The sequence below is a fragment of the Tachypleus tridentatus genome, chromosome 13 (assembly GCF_004210375.1).
Source record: "Tachypleus tridentatus isolate NWPU-2018 chromosome 13, ASM421037v1, whole genome shotgun sequence".
Taxonomy (NCBI): Eukaryota; Metazoa; Arthropoda; class Merostomata; order Xiphosura; family Limulidae; genus Tachypleus; species Tachypleus tridentatus.
Window position 1 is genome coordinate 23,444,997 of NC_134837.1, and position 16,404 is coordinate 23,461,400.

General features: G+C 34.4%; 2 protein-coding genes across 5 annotated transcripts in view; both read right to left on the bottom strand.

Annotated features, from left to right (window-relative positions):
- Nucleotides 1-16,404, bottom strand: part of LOC143239403 (protein turtle-like) — a 666,407-nt gene that overhangs the window by 181,923 nt on the left and 468,080 nt on the right. The gene's annotated exons all lie outside the window — the stretch shown is intronic.
- LOC143239503 (synaptogenesis protein syg-2-like) overlaps nucleotides 1-16,404 on the bottom strand; it is a 264,478-nt gene that overhangs the window by 99,639 nt on the left and 148,435 nt on the right. For both annotated transcript variants that reach the window (XM_076480635.1, XM_076480636.1), the window contains exon 3: nucleotides 10,343-10,393. In XM_076480635.1, coding sequence (XP_076336750.1) covers nucleotides 10,343-10,393 — 51 coding nt within the window. The remainder of the gene's footprint in view (nucleotides 1-10,342; nucleotides 10,394-16,404) is intronic.

Below are 16,404 nucleotides of genomic sequence, written 5' to 3' on the forward strand. Positions count from 1 at the left end.
TGTGCTGATCTTAAATTCACTGAAAAGTATCTGCTATACATGTGAGAGTCTGGCTCGCAAGACTACATAGTATATGGCATACAAGGTAGACCTTTGACCCTTTTCAATAAACAGAATAGCCAATATGACATTGATTGCAGCTATATACGAATGTTTTTTGCAAGCAAAAGGAAAGGACTGGAACCTGACGACCAAGTTATAGTAAAACGTAGTTTTGTTGTTTTAATAACTAATATAGCCTTTCAACTAAAATATCTACCTTTATTGTGCTATGCATATGTCTGGTGTTTTAAATTACAAAGTTTGTATTTAATCCACGAATACATGTGCATGATACTATAATTTGTTTATATATAGTTGATGACAACTTTCACTATAGATTTGATGAATCATATAAACTACAATGTTATATTAAAACAATATATTTGTCGCCTCTTTATATGTGCTTTATATATTGTTGTTTCAGACACAACAGTGTTCTTCCTGGATAATCATCATCACACTGCACTACAAGAGTCATGAAGTCATCAGAGATCTGTAATAATCCCTGTGGTCACTGAGCCATGCATTGACGCTGGCAACTCACTGACATAAGCAAACTCGCTTGGTGATAAATGCCAAGCTATTAGTAACGTATCAAATGCTGAAGACTATTTCTATCTTTATAAGCATGTGGCACCAACAAAGATTTTTCTTGCCACGTTTTATTTTCATGGTTGTAATCTCAAGTTCAATATGGCTTGGCTTTTAAAATACCCATAGTTATTATACAGCCCAAAATTAGATGACTTTTTTGTGGTTCAATTCATAGTTGACGTGATAAAGCATTATCTCTCAACGAATCATTTAACAACTGAGTAAAAGTTCGTGAACACTTTAGGCAACTATTCTAAGTTTGTTTATTATCGCGTTCCTATGCAGGATGCTGATTCTTTGAAATCGTCCATTGAGCATCCATCATCTGGAAGAAGGGATATTATTTCCAAGAATATCCTTCAATTGATTACGTATAACTCAGAATAAACATATTCTTCATCGAAATGTTCGCGCCATTTTTTTAAATAAAAATAATATTTGGCATTTGGTGGCGATACCGAAAATGTAAATTTTTCCAAACATGCTGGTAATTTTCTTGTCTTGCTTAAACATTATGTGCAAACTGATAAATTACTGAGAATGCATTTGTAGCATGCCAAAGCCAATATTATTTATCTATATTCTCACAAAATAATATCAGCAATGTTATAGAATATGATGCAATACGAGTAAACATTATTGATGAAGTAACAATGACTGGATTCTACTCTGATCCTGCTGATGAAGCGTATTTTCCCAATGTGGAACATTTACCAATATGTCTCTGCTTTATGGTTGACAACTGTGAAATTATAGAATGCTTTATTAGCTTTGTTAAGCTACAGGTGTTCAGATAATCAGATATTGTATGTGCAGTTAATGATATCAACTGATATTGGGTTATATCCAAATGAATTGCGTGGTTAAGGCTATGATGGAATATTCACCATGTCTCGCGAGAGAACTGATGTCCAAAAAACAAATTCGAGATATGCAAAGCACTGTCTTGTATATTCAGTGCGCGGGTCATTCACTTAATCGTGGTATTATAAGTTCATGTTCAGTTTGACTAATACGAAATTGTATCTATAAAGTTAAAGAAATAACTTTTTGGGATTAAATCCTCACCTAAACGTGAGGAACTGTTAAATACAATCAATCAAAAGGGCATCCAACATGAAACAGCTTGATTACGTCTTCCATTATTCAATGTGTGCATTAAACACTGGATTTAGAATATTGTAGACTGAAAAATGTTGTGCTTGTGTCACCCATATCAAACATATGAAGTTTGTTTGTTTGTTTTTCTTATAGCAAAGCCACCTCGGGCTATCTGCTGAGCCCACCGAGGGAAATCGAACCCTTGATTTTAGCGTTGTAAATCCGTAGACATACCGCTGTACTAGCGGGGGGGGGCTATATGAAATTACTGTGTAAGATTATAATTTAGAAACATTTAATGATAAAAGGATTTTCTGATAATAAGCCATAGCTTATTTAAAAATACTTGAATCCTTTAAATTAGTTTCTTTAAGAGATTTACAGTGTTTTATTTACTATTTAATAAAAAGCGTTTGTAAATTTCAAGGTCTGACCAAAGACATCGATTCTGATGTTTCTCTAATAGAACAATGCTATAAAGAACTGATTTTACTAGGAGTAATCTTGGAAGGTTATTGACATCGTATCTTCAAGCACAGCATTAATAATATAAATAAATCTAATATTAATGTTAGCATGCTACAAATTAGCCAACGACAAGCCAAAACAACAAATACAGAATACACTTCTGTAGAGGATTACTTTAAGAAAAATACAGAATACAGTTCTGTAGAGGATTACTTTAAAAATACAGAATACACTTCTGTAGAGGATTAATTTAAGAAATTACTTTAAGAAAAATACAGAATACAGTTCCGTAGAGGATTACTTTAAGAAAATACAGAATACAGTTCTGCAGAGGATTACTTTAAAAAATACAGAATACACTTCTGTAGAGGATTACCTTAAGAAAAATACAGAATACACTTCTGTAGAGGATTACTTTAAGAAAAATACAGAATACAGTTCTGTAGAGGATTACTTTAAGAAAACAGTAAACATCCCTTTCTTGACCACGTTATCAGTAATTTTCCTCCAGATTTGAAGAACACGTAAAGATAGTAGCATTAATACAGATACGGAGCCACCGAAACTCACACAGTAGTTTTCTATCTCTGATATCAGATGGGATATAGATTTTTACTAAGAAGATCTGCCAAGTACTGATACTTCTGATGAATAATTCACCAATGGATGAAGAAACAGGTACTTTCAAAGTCGTGCTCCAGTGTACCAAGTATCTTTCTTTTACTGAAGGCGCAGATAGCCTAGTTTTTTTGCGCCATAAAATGCCAAACCAACCTTTTACTGAAACACTTTGTAACACTGCCAATGAGTTTACGTTAATGTGAACGTTTAACATCTGCTCTCCATCTGATGAATAATTGCCTGAGATGTACACAAACTGTAGAAAGACTGAGGGCTGCATAACAATTATGACACAGCTACCACCATTAAAACTGTATGTAAGTTATTTATAAATTATTTTATAATTTAATTATAAAATTACTCCAGAAGAATTCATTCTATCATGTTATTGTAGTAGTGCGTAGATGCACTGTAAGACTGACGGTCTGCCTTCTAGGCTTTCTCTTTGCAAAAATACTTTATTTCTATAAATGTTACATTAATAAACTTGTTTTAGTCATAAATAGTTTTTATCATCGAGCGTTAAAGAACTAAATAGACCTCATTTGTTACTTTTCGTATTAAACATGTAACTGTATTCCAAGAAAACAAGTAATTTACGTTAAAATAAAATCTATTTAAAACAGTTTTTCCTGAAATGTCCACTGCTTACTTTCGGAATCTCAAAGGTTCTCTAGTTCATGTTCAAGCTAATTACACTGTAGTAAGTTCCATCGGCGTAATAAAGTATCTTGTCAAAACTTTGAGGTTCATGACAACTACCGATACTTTCTTCGACAGAAACAATATAAAATGCCAAAAGTATTACTTGCACAGAGTAAAATGTTAAACATCACGATACCGTCAAACCCTGAAAGACCATTAAATAGCTTTTCAAGGACTATAAATCTTTTTGTCTTGACGAAAAGGTTTTATCATTGTTCAACTTTTCGACCAATGACTTCTTACGATGAGGAAACTGCGTTTACATCTAAGACTAATAGAGAACAAAGAAAACGTATAGTAATGTCCGCTTTAAATACCATTTATCCATGATATTAATATTAATTATGTCATTTGAAACTTATGTATAAACGAAATTAAGTTACACTTCCGTTTTAATTTTCTGCAAAATATTGTATGTATATTTATATTTGTAAATATTTATTATCTTGTATTTGTAATCTTTATTACACTTCTCTTTTAACTAAAATGCGCCGTGATTCTAAACAGTTAACATTCTTTTGCCATAGAAATACGTTCCGCACTTTGTATCGGTGAGTGTGTTATAAGAGTAACGGTCATATCCTACTCTTCTGTCCTTCAAAAGTATGTTTGTTTTGTTTTTGAATTTCGCGCAAAGCTACACGAGGGCTATCTGCGCTAGCCGTCCCTAATTTAGCAGTGTAAGGCTAGAGGGAAGGTAGCTAGTCATCACCACCCACCGCCAACTCTTGGGCTACTCTTTTACCAACGAATAGTGGGATTGACTGTCACATTATAACGCCCCCATGGCTGCAAGGGCGAGCATATTTGGTGTGACAGGGATTTTAACCCGCGACCCTGGGATTACGAGCCAAGTGCTTATTCAAAACGTAACTCAAATTTATCGGTCAATTTCGTTGACTAGATGCCTTTCTTTGGCTCTGTCAGTTCAAAATTAAGAACGACTATCCAAACATTTACATAGAATAAAAATTCCTAGTTTTTTCTTTAAAAATACGTACAAACAAACCTTATGCAACTTTCCGAAAATTGTAAACAACAAAACAAAGCTTCAACTGAATTACTTGATAGTCAATTGTAAACAACAGATTTTAATGTTTTTCTATATATTTTTAACTAATATATTTAATCCTTTCCCTTTGTTTACAAATTCATTCATGAAAGTTTGTACGCCTTATTTTTGTCTCTTTCTACACATGAAATCACTATATAACATTTGGAATAGTTCTTTATAAGACCAACATAAGAATATTTGGAATTATATTCTTACAGACGCGGTTACCCTGAAGTTCAATTTACATATTTCATTAAGTCATAAATTATTTATGAAGAAAACAAAGCATCTTTATTAAAACTTTGATTCTTCGAGTTGCTCCAATCACATCTGCCACCGGAGATGGACGGAGGTTATGTTTACATCCGTGTGTTTGTCAGCAAGTTTTCTCGAAAACGGCTGAATGGATTTGGACGGAAGTTGATATACGTTTGGATCGAAAAGAGATTAGTTTTTATATAGTTGAGGTCAAGTTCCTTGTTTGTTAACTCGGGAACCAATTTTTCACACTATATTTGCTTTATAACTCAGTTAAAACTGATCGTATTTTGATGAAAGCTGGTGGACCTATGTAATTATTATTCACTGTCCTGCCAAGAATGGTCTGTGCCTATTGATAATAACAGACGTACGGATACATTTTATTATTTTATGAGAGCTGAATATGATTAACGCTGTGCAGGAGGCGTTTGCTTTACTGAGCGCCCTCTAGTCTGAATTTGTGTTATTTTTGTTTCTACTTTTTTTTTAAACATGGCGAATTTCTTTCTATTTAAGAGACTTAAGTGAACATCCTTTTTTTTTTGTCATAACAGAAGCATTCTAGTGATTCCGTATCAAAGAACTTAGAGGGGATACTGCAAATACATACAACTAGCCTCTCTAACAAATAGCATCTTTTCTATACCTGAAACTATCACTAACTGCTTGAAACAAAAAAACACTTAGGGAGTATTTGGAAAGGGCAGTTACTTTGTTTCTAGATAACAAACATGTTACTTACTCTCAATACATTTTATTTGTAAATATTAGTTCCTATTATACAAACTAGTCGTACATTACCTGCCATAAAAATAGATACTTCCTCATCTGAAACAGAAAATGTGTCACCCACTTGGTTTATAAACAAGTAATTCAGTACCTGAAGTTATCAACGAGTTATGTAGGAACATTACACATACCTAGAGGTACTTTAATAACTACTATGTAAATATGTGCATCAGAACCTTACAAACGTGTCATTTGTTTTGTCACTCGATAGGTGCATCCGTAGTTTACTACACGACAATACGACAGCACCAAGCATATAGAATAATTCTTCATTATCTAACATAATCATGTGCATTAACTACTACTAGATAAACCGCACTTGAAATGTAAACAGTTGTTATAGCACTTTCGTATAACAATGTATTTTACACCTGAACTTTCAACAGCAGTGCTCAAAAGCCTATACTTTAAAGTTTAGAGGCGCCTTTAATAGATAGCCGAAAAAAACAACAAACAAATCTGTATTACAAGTTTAACGCAGTAACTAATGTGAAATGTTTTGACACTTAACCACATTGCAAAACAATATTACTTGTAACTCTGAGTTAGGTTTGTTTTGAATTTCGCGCAAAGCTACTCGAGGGCTATCTGCGCTAGCCGTTCCTAATTTAACAGTGCAAGACTACAGGGAAGGCAGCTAGTCATCACCACCCACCGCCAACTCTTGGGGTACACTTTTACCGACAAATAGTAGGATTAACCGTCACATTATAACGCCCCCGACGCTGAAAGGGGGAGCATGTTTGGAGTGACGGGGATTCTAACTCGCAACCCTCAGATTACGAATCGAGTTTCTTAACCACCCGGCCATGACGGGCCGTAATTGTAAATTACAGTTTATAATGTATAAGTAATAGTTTATCAGCTGACATATTAAGATACTTTATCACTTATTATATAAACAGAAATCTCAGCATATCACTAATGAAAGATACTTGAACACATGAACATTAGCATCTTGTTTGTCTTTGTTAGCATCTTTACATACATATACTTTAGCTGTTGTTAACCTGTGATTTCATTCTTGTTTACACGTTCATTAGTAGTACCTTACTCACATGTAACTTCACAGCTTAAATGTATGTAATTTAACATCTTACCTTACAAACAGATATTTTAGGGTCTTACTAAACATTTAGACACAATTATCAATTTAATAAGATCATAATAAAGTTCTATTTCACATTTATTAAAATGCACGAAAAATGATGTCATAAACTTTGTATTTTGCGTAGTAGAGCATTAATAACTTCATTTTATTAGGAGTATTGTAACTGTTTTGTAATATTGTCTGTAATATAACTGGGTACTTTGACTACACTGCTAGCCAAAATCTTAAGGCCAATGAACATAAAGAAAATATATGCATTTTGCGTTGTTAGACTCAACCACTTATTTGAGCAAAGCTTCGAAAGATGAAAATAAGAAAATGGAAAATAAAAATATTTTTTTAGCATTTAATAGAGAAAATGTGAACACTATGAAATTAGCCTGAATACTAGCTGGTGAAAAGTTTAATACCATACCAAAAAGAAGTCCTAAACAGGGTAGGAAATGCCCAACAAGAGGTCTCAGTAGTGAGTTTCACGGCCGTCATTGAAAATAACTTCAAACATTTGTTTTGGCATGGTCGATATAAGCGTTTTCAGAAGGCTGGCTGGAATGTTATTCCAAGTGGTGAAGATGGCTTCACGAAGATCATGCACTGTTTGGAATTGTCGCCCATTTCTATAGACTTCCTTTGCCAGCCATCCCCAAACATTTTCAATGGGGATCAGTTCGGGCGAATACGCTGGATGGTCCAAAAGAATCACGTTATTCGCCATGAAAAAGTCATTTGTCCTGCGAGCATCGTGGGTTGACTGTTTGTCCTGCTGAAAGATCCAGTTATTTCCACACAAGCGAGGGTCTTCAGTCAATAAGAATGCTTTCTCCAACATGCCAATGTAGCCAGCTACTGTTTGACACCCCTGTATAACTTGAAGCTCCATTGTTCCAAGGAAGGAGAAAGTAACCCAGATCATAATGGAACCTCCAACACTGTGTCGTGTAGAAAATGTCTCCGGTGGGATATCCTTATCGTCTCAGTAACATTGGAAGCCATCTGGACCATCCAGATTAAATTTTTCTCATCAGAGAACAAAACTTTCATCCACGTTTCTACGTCCCATGTTTGGTACTTCTCAGCAAAGTTTAACCGAGCTGTTTCGTGATGTGGTAGGAGGCTTGGCCTTTGAAGACATTTACGGTTTTCAAAGCCTTTCTCTCGTAGATGCTGTCTTATTGTTCTTGAGCTGCATTCTGCGTGCGAAAGGGCCTTAATTTGGTTCGACGATCGGCTGGTGTCTTGCCGGACAACTCGTCGAATCCTCCTGCTCAGCGCCGGCGAATTGTTCTTGGACCGACCACTTGAAATTCTCGTTACGTATCCCTCAGGGTCTTTTAAGAAATTTGCAAAGGCAGTTTTACTACGCCCAGTCTCACCAGCGATGGCACGTTAAGATAGACCTTGCTTTTGCAGCTCGACAATTCTTCCACGTTCAAACTCTGTCAACTTTTTAGCCTTTGTCATGTTTTTACCCAATGTAACACAGGACATGTCAGTGGGAGATGTTGACAACGCTAATGCTTGAACACAATGACTAAATTTCGTTACGTGTTAACCGATTAACGCTTTGTTTCAGTATGGTCTTAAACTTTTGACCAGCTAGTATTTAGGCTAATTTTATAGTGTTCACATTTTCCCTATTAAATGCTAAAAAGTTTTTTATTTTTATTTTCCCTTTTCTTATTGTCATCTTTCGAAGCTCTACTCAAATAAGCGGTTGAGTCTAACAACGCAAAATGCATATTTTTTCTTTATGTTCATTGGCCTTAAAATATGGGCCAGCAGTGTAGTACGGCCAGGCATGGCCAGGTAGGTTGAGGCGTTCGACTCGTAATCTGAGGGACATGGGATCGAATCCCCGTCACACAAATATGCTCACACTTTCAGCCGTGGGAGCATTATAATGTGACAGTCAATCCCACTATTCGTTGGTAAAAGAGTAGCCCAAGAATTGGCGGTAGGTGGTGATGACTAGCTGCCTTCCCTTTAGTCTTACACTGCTAAATTATGGAAGGCTAGCGCAGATAGCCCTCAAGAAGCTTTGCGCGAAATCCAAACCAAACAAACAAAACCTTGACTAGAAACACAACATGCACACAGTAGACGGCTGAAGGTCGTTACTCGAAGAACGCTAAAGTAAAACTTTTCGCAATATGTTCGTCATGATAATAACCTGCACGGGCACTAAGGTGTACGATTATTCCTTACCATGCATTAAGTTTTATAACTATTTATGATATTGTTTACTGCGCCCTATAACATATTACACGAACTAAAGTATTTCGAAATTAAATGCTCTAATAAAAGATATTATGAAATAAAACAAGCTAAAGATATCAAAACAGAAGTAATTGTATGTTATTACGTAATCAGCTGGGTGATTTTGTCTTATCTTATTTTTTTATCTTTAGTTTTTGTTTTATTTTATCTTTACCTATCTTATACAGTAAGATATATTATTCCTTATTTGAAGCATCTTCGTTATTCAGAAATATGTTCAACATTATTGAATGCATTCTTGTAACATAATGCGTGAAGTAATCTCTTTTTAATTTATGATATGTTAAAAAAATACTGAAATCAAATCTTTACTGTTCTGAGTGGCTTACGAATAAATTGGGGTGAGGACAAGAAGGAAGACAATAAGAAAATGGCGATCAATCCCTTGTCATACATATAAGATTCCTTCCAACGTTATTTCGAGTTTAAAGCTGTTTGATGAATGTAAGTAATTTCAAGGTTAACAGTTCTTCGCCACGACAGAAGGAGAACTTCCAATAGGTTGGATCAACATTACTGAGAAAGATTTACAAGTCGCAAATAATTGTTACTTAGTCTTCTTTTTATATAAAAGCATTTGAAATATTCTTATAACATTCAACGATATTACATGGGGCATTCTTCTCATCGGTGTGTAAGATAAAATGTAGTGATTATGATAATAGTATTTTCGAGCTGGGAGAGTTACATATTTTTATCGTGTTTGTACTGATACGTGGATCTCCGGACGTCAGTGGCAAAAAGGGTGACTGTTAATCACGTGATGAACAGCATGTCACCATTATCGTTAAGTGCACTTATCGATTTGAGAGTGGAAAATGTGAATTCATCAAGAGGATTCTTCTTTATATTCTAGTAGCAAACATGATAAGTGCATGTAGAACTCATCGAGTAATAAAACTAGAGGATTTATATGTAAACGATAATTCTTTCGCCACTTTCAACAAGAATGGTGCTGTAAAACAGCTTATATGTTTGCTAACTTCCTTGACTAGAACACATTATATGTTTGCTAACTTCCTTGACTAGAACACATTATATGTTTGCTAACTTCCTTGACTAGAACACATTATATGTTTGCTAACTTCCTTGACTAGAACACATTATATGTTTGCTAACTTCCTTGTCTAGAACACATTATATGTTTGCTAACTTCCTTGACTAGAACACATTATATGTTTGCTAACTTCCTTGACTAGAACACATTATATGTTTGCTAACTTCCTTGACTAGAACACAGTATTTTTCATAGTATTGTAAAGTAACTAAAGATTGAAAATCAAAGGAAAACTAAAAATCCTAGTAGAAAAATAACTGACCAGAAAATCCTTCTGAGGTTCCAGTGGGTTTCAATTTAATTCCAGGCGTTCCTGAAAATTAGACATAAAAAAGTACTTCATTAATTTTGCAGAAAAGTATTGGAAAATATTGTGTAAACTCTAAAGTAGTTTGAAATGTTCTCATTGAGTTTTCAATGAGTTTTATTAAACTTACCGAATTACATTAAGATCACGGAGTAAAGCAAGTCTGAAAAGTGTTAGTTTACTATATGGTATTACATGATACATAAGCACATGTATTCAAGTCTGAAAAAGTGTTTGTTTACTATATGGTATTACATGATACATAAGCACCTGTATTCAAGTCTGAAAAAGTGTTTGTTTACTATGTGGTATTACATGATACATAAGCACATGTATTCAACAACATAATTTAGACATATTTAAAATAGAAAATTAGACCATGAGAAGCCCCCTAGTGGCGCAGCGGCATGTCTGCGAACTTATAACGCTAAAAACCGGGTTTCGATACCCGTGTTGGGCAGAGCACAGATAGCCCATTGTGTAGCTTTGTGCTTAATTCAAAACAACAGACAATGAGAAAATCATTCAGTGCTGTAAAATAGTTCTTTAAAAGTCCAAATACGACCGTAGACAAAGTAGGAATAATTATGTTTAAGTTTCATACAACTAAGCTGATCTTCAGATATTGTACAACATAGGATTTGATTACCTCAAACTACAACATTAATTCATGAACGAATGTTGTTGTTTGGCATACATTGTTTTGTTTTTTCAGAAATTCAAATAAATTACTGACTAGAATACACACTTTCTTTGTGTTTTTTTTCTTTTAGTCATGCCACATGGAGCTATCTGCTGTGTCCACGGAGGGGAATCGAACCCCTGATTTTAGCGTTGTAATAACTGTGAAATCAGAGTACTCGCATTGAGCGTATAATACACTACCACTTGCACTGAGTGTATTTTTGAATAAGTTTAAACAATACTATGAGAAAATACAAATTTAAGAATAACCCTAGGCGACGTAGAATACCTGTATTCAAAATTATCTCTGGTGAGTTTATAACACGACACTAAATAATACGATTTGTATTAGTTTAAGATGTGAAACCAGACCACACGGAAATGCATTTGTTTAATTAAAAATATAATTTTAGACAAGTTTACGGCATGGAAATAGACCCCACAACAATTATTATTTTCAGAAGACATACTATATTACTTATATTAAAACATGTGGAAGTATTTATATTTTACTTCATATTACATGATACTTTGTACTAAAACTTGACTAATTTGTCGTACGAAACCGTATCATGTGTATCCAGCAACGTATATTTTCACAGAAAAATAAATGAAGTAGACGTGCAATTTGGTTTGGTTTGTTTTGAATTTCGCGCAAAGCTGCATGAGGGCTATTTGTGCTAGTCGTCCATAATTTAGCAACCTACGACTGGAAAGAAACATCTAATCATCACTACCCACCGTCGACTCTTAAGCTACTCTTTAACCAACGAATAGTGGGATTGACTGTAACATTATAACGCCCTCACAACTGAAAGGGCAAGAATGTTTGGTGTGATGGCGATTCAAACCCGTGACTCTCAGACTACGAGTTAAGCGCTCTCACCACTTGGCTATGCAGGACCTAGATTTGCAATTTGAGCGGCAAAGTGAACACATTCCTCTGTCATTGGCGTCAGGTGAAACGCTGACAGATCCGGTGAAAGTCTACAAGTAAAATTAAACTCTCAATTCATAATGAACTTTGTTTTTGAAACTTTTCCAATGCATTTTAAATATCTTACCTTAAAAGTTTTGTAGGTTATTTTAAGGGGACAGCAATCCTTCATTTTTTATCTCCTAAAAACGCCCAAAACACATAAAAATTTATTAAAATAAGCAAAATTTTTTATGAGTGTTCATTCACCACGAAAAGTGTTATAAACTAGAGGGCGTAGATCCAAAGTGAGAAAGTGCAGCAGTGTTTTGGTTTTTACTTGTTTGTTTGTTTTTTGAATTTCGCACAAAGCTACACGAGGGCTATCTGCGGTAGCTGTCCCTCATTTAGTAGTGTAAGACTAGAGGGAAGGCAGCTAGTCATTACCACCCACCGCCAACTCTTAGGCTACTCTTTTACCAACGAATAGTGGGATTGATCGTACCATTATAACCCCCCTACGGCTGGAAGGGCGAGCATGTTTGGCGCGACCGGGATGCGAACCCGCGACCCTCAGCTTACGAGTCGCATGCCTTAACACGCTTGGCCATGCCGGGCCCTTGGTTGTTATAGAAAACAAGACAAAATGTTGAAACTTTTACAGCAGTCTTTGACATCTAAAATTGCACTGAGATGTGATTTTTTTTCAAACTCAACTATTTACAATATCCACTACAGTAACGATGTACGGGTTAATCTGTAAAATAATTTCATTTGTAATACATGGGGAAGATTAATAAAAATTTAGTTTGCTTTCAGACTACGAATCCAGCATATCAAGTTTAGTCTGGACTGATCAACTGACTTGGAACAGAGATGCATATTCAAACAGACAGGAACTTTTCCCTGATGTATAATACGTACCGCACCGGTATGACTTAATATATATAGAGCAAACGTGAAGAACGCCTGTACCCTAATTTTTATACAAGACTCTAACACTCATATGAATAAACATAGCATTCATTATTCTGTTCACAGAAAACTCGCACAGTTCATAACATCTAAGCAAGTAAAACATGATCCAGTAGTTAACTTTAGATGTGAAACTAAATCAGAATAAGATTATAACATCTTTAAATGCTTTTGTCTTTACAAATTTCTCATTACAGGTTTCCAGTACGTAACGTATACATATGTTATATGCTGTTTTTGCTCAATAGTGAAGTTTATTTGAGTGTCTATAATTATTGTATTGCTTATGTTAAACCGATTTGCAACGTAGCACAGTTTGTTTGTTTTAAAATGTTTGTATTCACTGACTGTTTATGTGTTCATAGTAATTTTTTATTTATCTCTAAAATAAATAACAAACCTGAACAAACCTACGTTGTAATTACTAAAGCTAATCCTGATTGATTCACCAGTTCTGAGTATTGAGTGACTTTAACTGAAGTTAAAATATATGATAATAAACAATTGGTGTTGAACAGATAGTAAGTATTGGTGTTATTAATCACTATGAATATTACAGTTCACCAACGTGTTGTAGTAAATAGTTGATGTTTATATATTGTATAATGTAAGTAAGTCACAACGACTGTTGTGTTTGTTGTATTTCAGCTGGTCTGATAAGACCTGGCAGTGGATAAAAGGCTTCATTGACACTGGATATAACAGATGTAATGTGGCTGTTATATTGGTATAAATGTTGTTGTTTTTTTACTTTCACTCATAAGTTTGTATGAACAAATTGTACATTTGTCCTAGGAATCACGGTAAACAAAAGTTCGCTATAATTGTTAATTTTATCTCTAATATCAGTTATACTGTAAATTTATTTTAGTAATAAAAATATTCAAATCGATTAGCAATGGAGAAGCACATTTCTATCATTAAAGCAGTTTTTGTTCCTGCGAGTTAAAATTTACATTCATTGGTTTTTGTATTAGATTCTGGCTGAAAACATTGAGTTATATACAAATATACATTTATTGGTTCTTAGATTGGAGTCTGGCTGAACACATTCAGTTATATACAAATATACATTCATTGGTTTTCATATTAGATTCTGGCTGAAGATGGTCAGTTATATACGAAAGTGAAATCGTCATAATTTTATGACGTTCAGTCTACATTTTGTTTCATTATACTCGAAGCAAACGGATTTGATACAATAAAATTGTGAAATTATATATAAATCTTCCAAGATTTTTTTGTTTAATATATTCTATCAAGCAGCGCAAACTAATATTCAAATATGTGTATAATGAAGCATGATTTGGGTTTGTGCTAAACATAAATATGTGTATAATGAAGCATGATTTGGGTTTGTGCTAAACATAAATATGTGTATAATGAAACATGATTTTGGTTTGTGCTAAACATAGTTTTGGCTTCAAGCGTAAAATTTTCGCAAATAATTTTATCCGAATCGATTAGTAACTCGTGGTTTAGAATAACAATTTCTATATGCCAACAGAGCGGCGTGTTACAACTGCAACAAGACCTCATTATATTTGATTATTTAGTTCAAATCGAATTCACGAGAAGTCTCTAGAGGAAGAATACACCTATAACAAAGAAAAGGAAAATGAAGTATTTAATGTTCTCAACAGAAATTAGTAATCCGAGGGTCGCGGGTTCGAATCCCCGTCATTCCAAACATGCTCGCTCTCTTAGCCGTGGGGCGTTATAATGTAACGTTCAATCCCTCTATTCGTTGGTGAAAGAGTAGCCCAAGAATTGGCGGTGGGTGGTGGTGACTAGCTGCCTTCCCTCTAGTCTTACACTGCTAAATTAGAGACGGTTAGCGCAGATAGCCCTCTTGTAGCTTTACGCGAAATTCAAAACAAATACCAAAACAAACCAATACAGAAACTCTCGAATTAGAAGATGCTTCCATGCTCCTGGTATTATAACCAACATATTAAACAAGCAAAAACTCCACATGCTTCCATTCTCCTGGTATCATTATCAAGATAGTAAACACGTCAGCGGTTCACACGCTTCCATTCTCCTGGTATCATTACCAATATAGAAAACACGTCAGAGATTCACATGCTTCCATTCTCCTGGTATCATTAACAATATAGAAAACAAGTCAGAGGTCCACAAGCTTCCATTCTCCTGGTATCATTACGAAGATAGTAAACAAGCCAGAAGTTCACATGCTTACATTCTCCTGGTATCATTATCAAGATAATAAACAAGCCAGAAGGTTAGATGCTTCCATTCTCCTGGTATCATTACCAATATAGTAAACAAATCAGAGGTTCACAAGCTTCCATTCTCCTGGTATCGCTGCTAAGATAGTAAACAAGCCAAAAGGTCACAAGTTTCCATTCGTATCTTGAAATTAATAACTAGTTTTATAAAGAACAAGGCTGAAATAAACAGTGTATTTCGATAAATACCCCTTTGACTTCTTTTCCCTTCTTCGATGTCGCTTGAATGGATTTTAGCCTTTGAATTATTTAAACGTTAACGTGGGAGCCCACGACACAGTGAGGCTTTGTAGAAACATTGTGAAGGATAATGTTGTTGTATTCCTCGAAACATATATATGCATACAGTTGTGCCTAATAACAGCTCCTGAAACAGCGTTCTTATAACGCGTGATTAACTTTCAGTACATGCTCAGCTATATTTAAAGAGTACAAGAGAGAAAAGTCCAGCTATTTAGTTTGACTACACAAAAAATTTAAATGTCATAAAAACCTTGAAGAACAAAGTACGAAGACGGGTTTCCCGAGAAGTATGTTGTAATTTATCATAAAGATTGTTATTCACTTATGTTTGTTTATACGACAATACCAAAGGAAAACTTACAAATAATACAGCGCATCACATTCTCAGTTCCTAGATGTAATGTGTTCTTAAGTTGTATGATGAAAACGTAGTTTATGAAGTCATAGTTTCTTTTCGTGTTTCCAGATTATTACTTCGAATTTTAAAAAACACAAAACTAAAATATACTGACCAGAAATTCAGAAAAATAACCACTTAATAGTTCATGTTCTAAAACATTTAGAAAAAATTGTACCGTAAATTTTAAAGGCATATTTAAAGCACTTATAGAAAATCAACATAATTTCTTTAACGTAGCACAGGTGAAATAATGTAGCTCGCGAAAGTCTATTATTTCTCTTTCACGATATTTAAGGAGATAAGTATGGAAAACTAGTCTAGAAAAATAGATAAATAACACACAATTAATTGTTTCTATACTTTCTAATTCCCATCAATGTTCATATTTAATTAGTCGAATTATATTTAATGAATAAATAATTTATACTTTTTTATTGAACAAACACTTTGCATTGGTCTCTTCGTATATAACATTAAACTAGAGTAAACCTTTCTAAACCTTTCGAATGCTGTCTTGTTTGTATTAGTGTTAACTGGGTTAATCCAC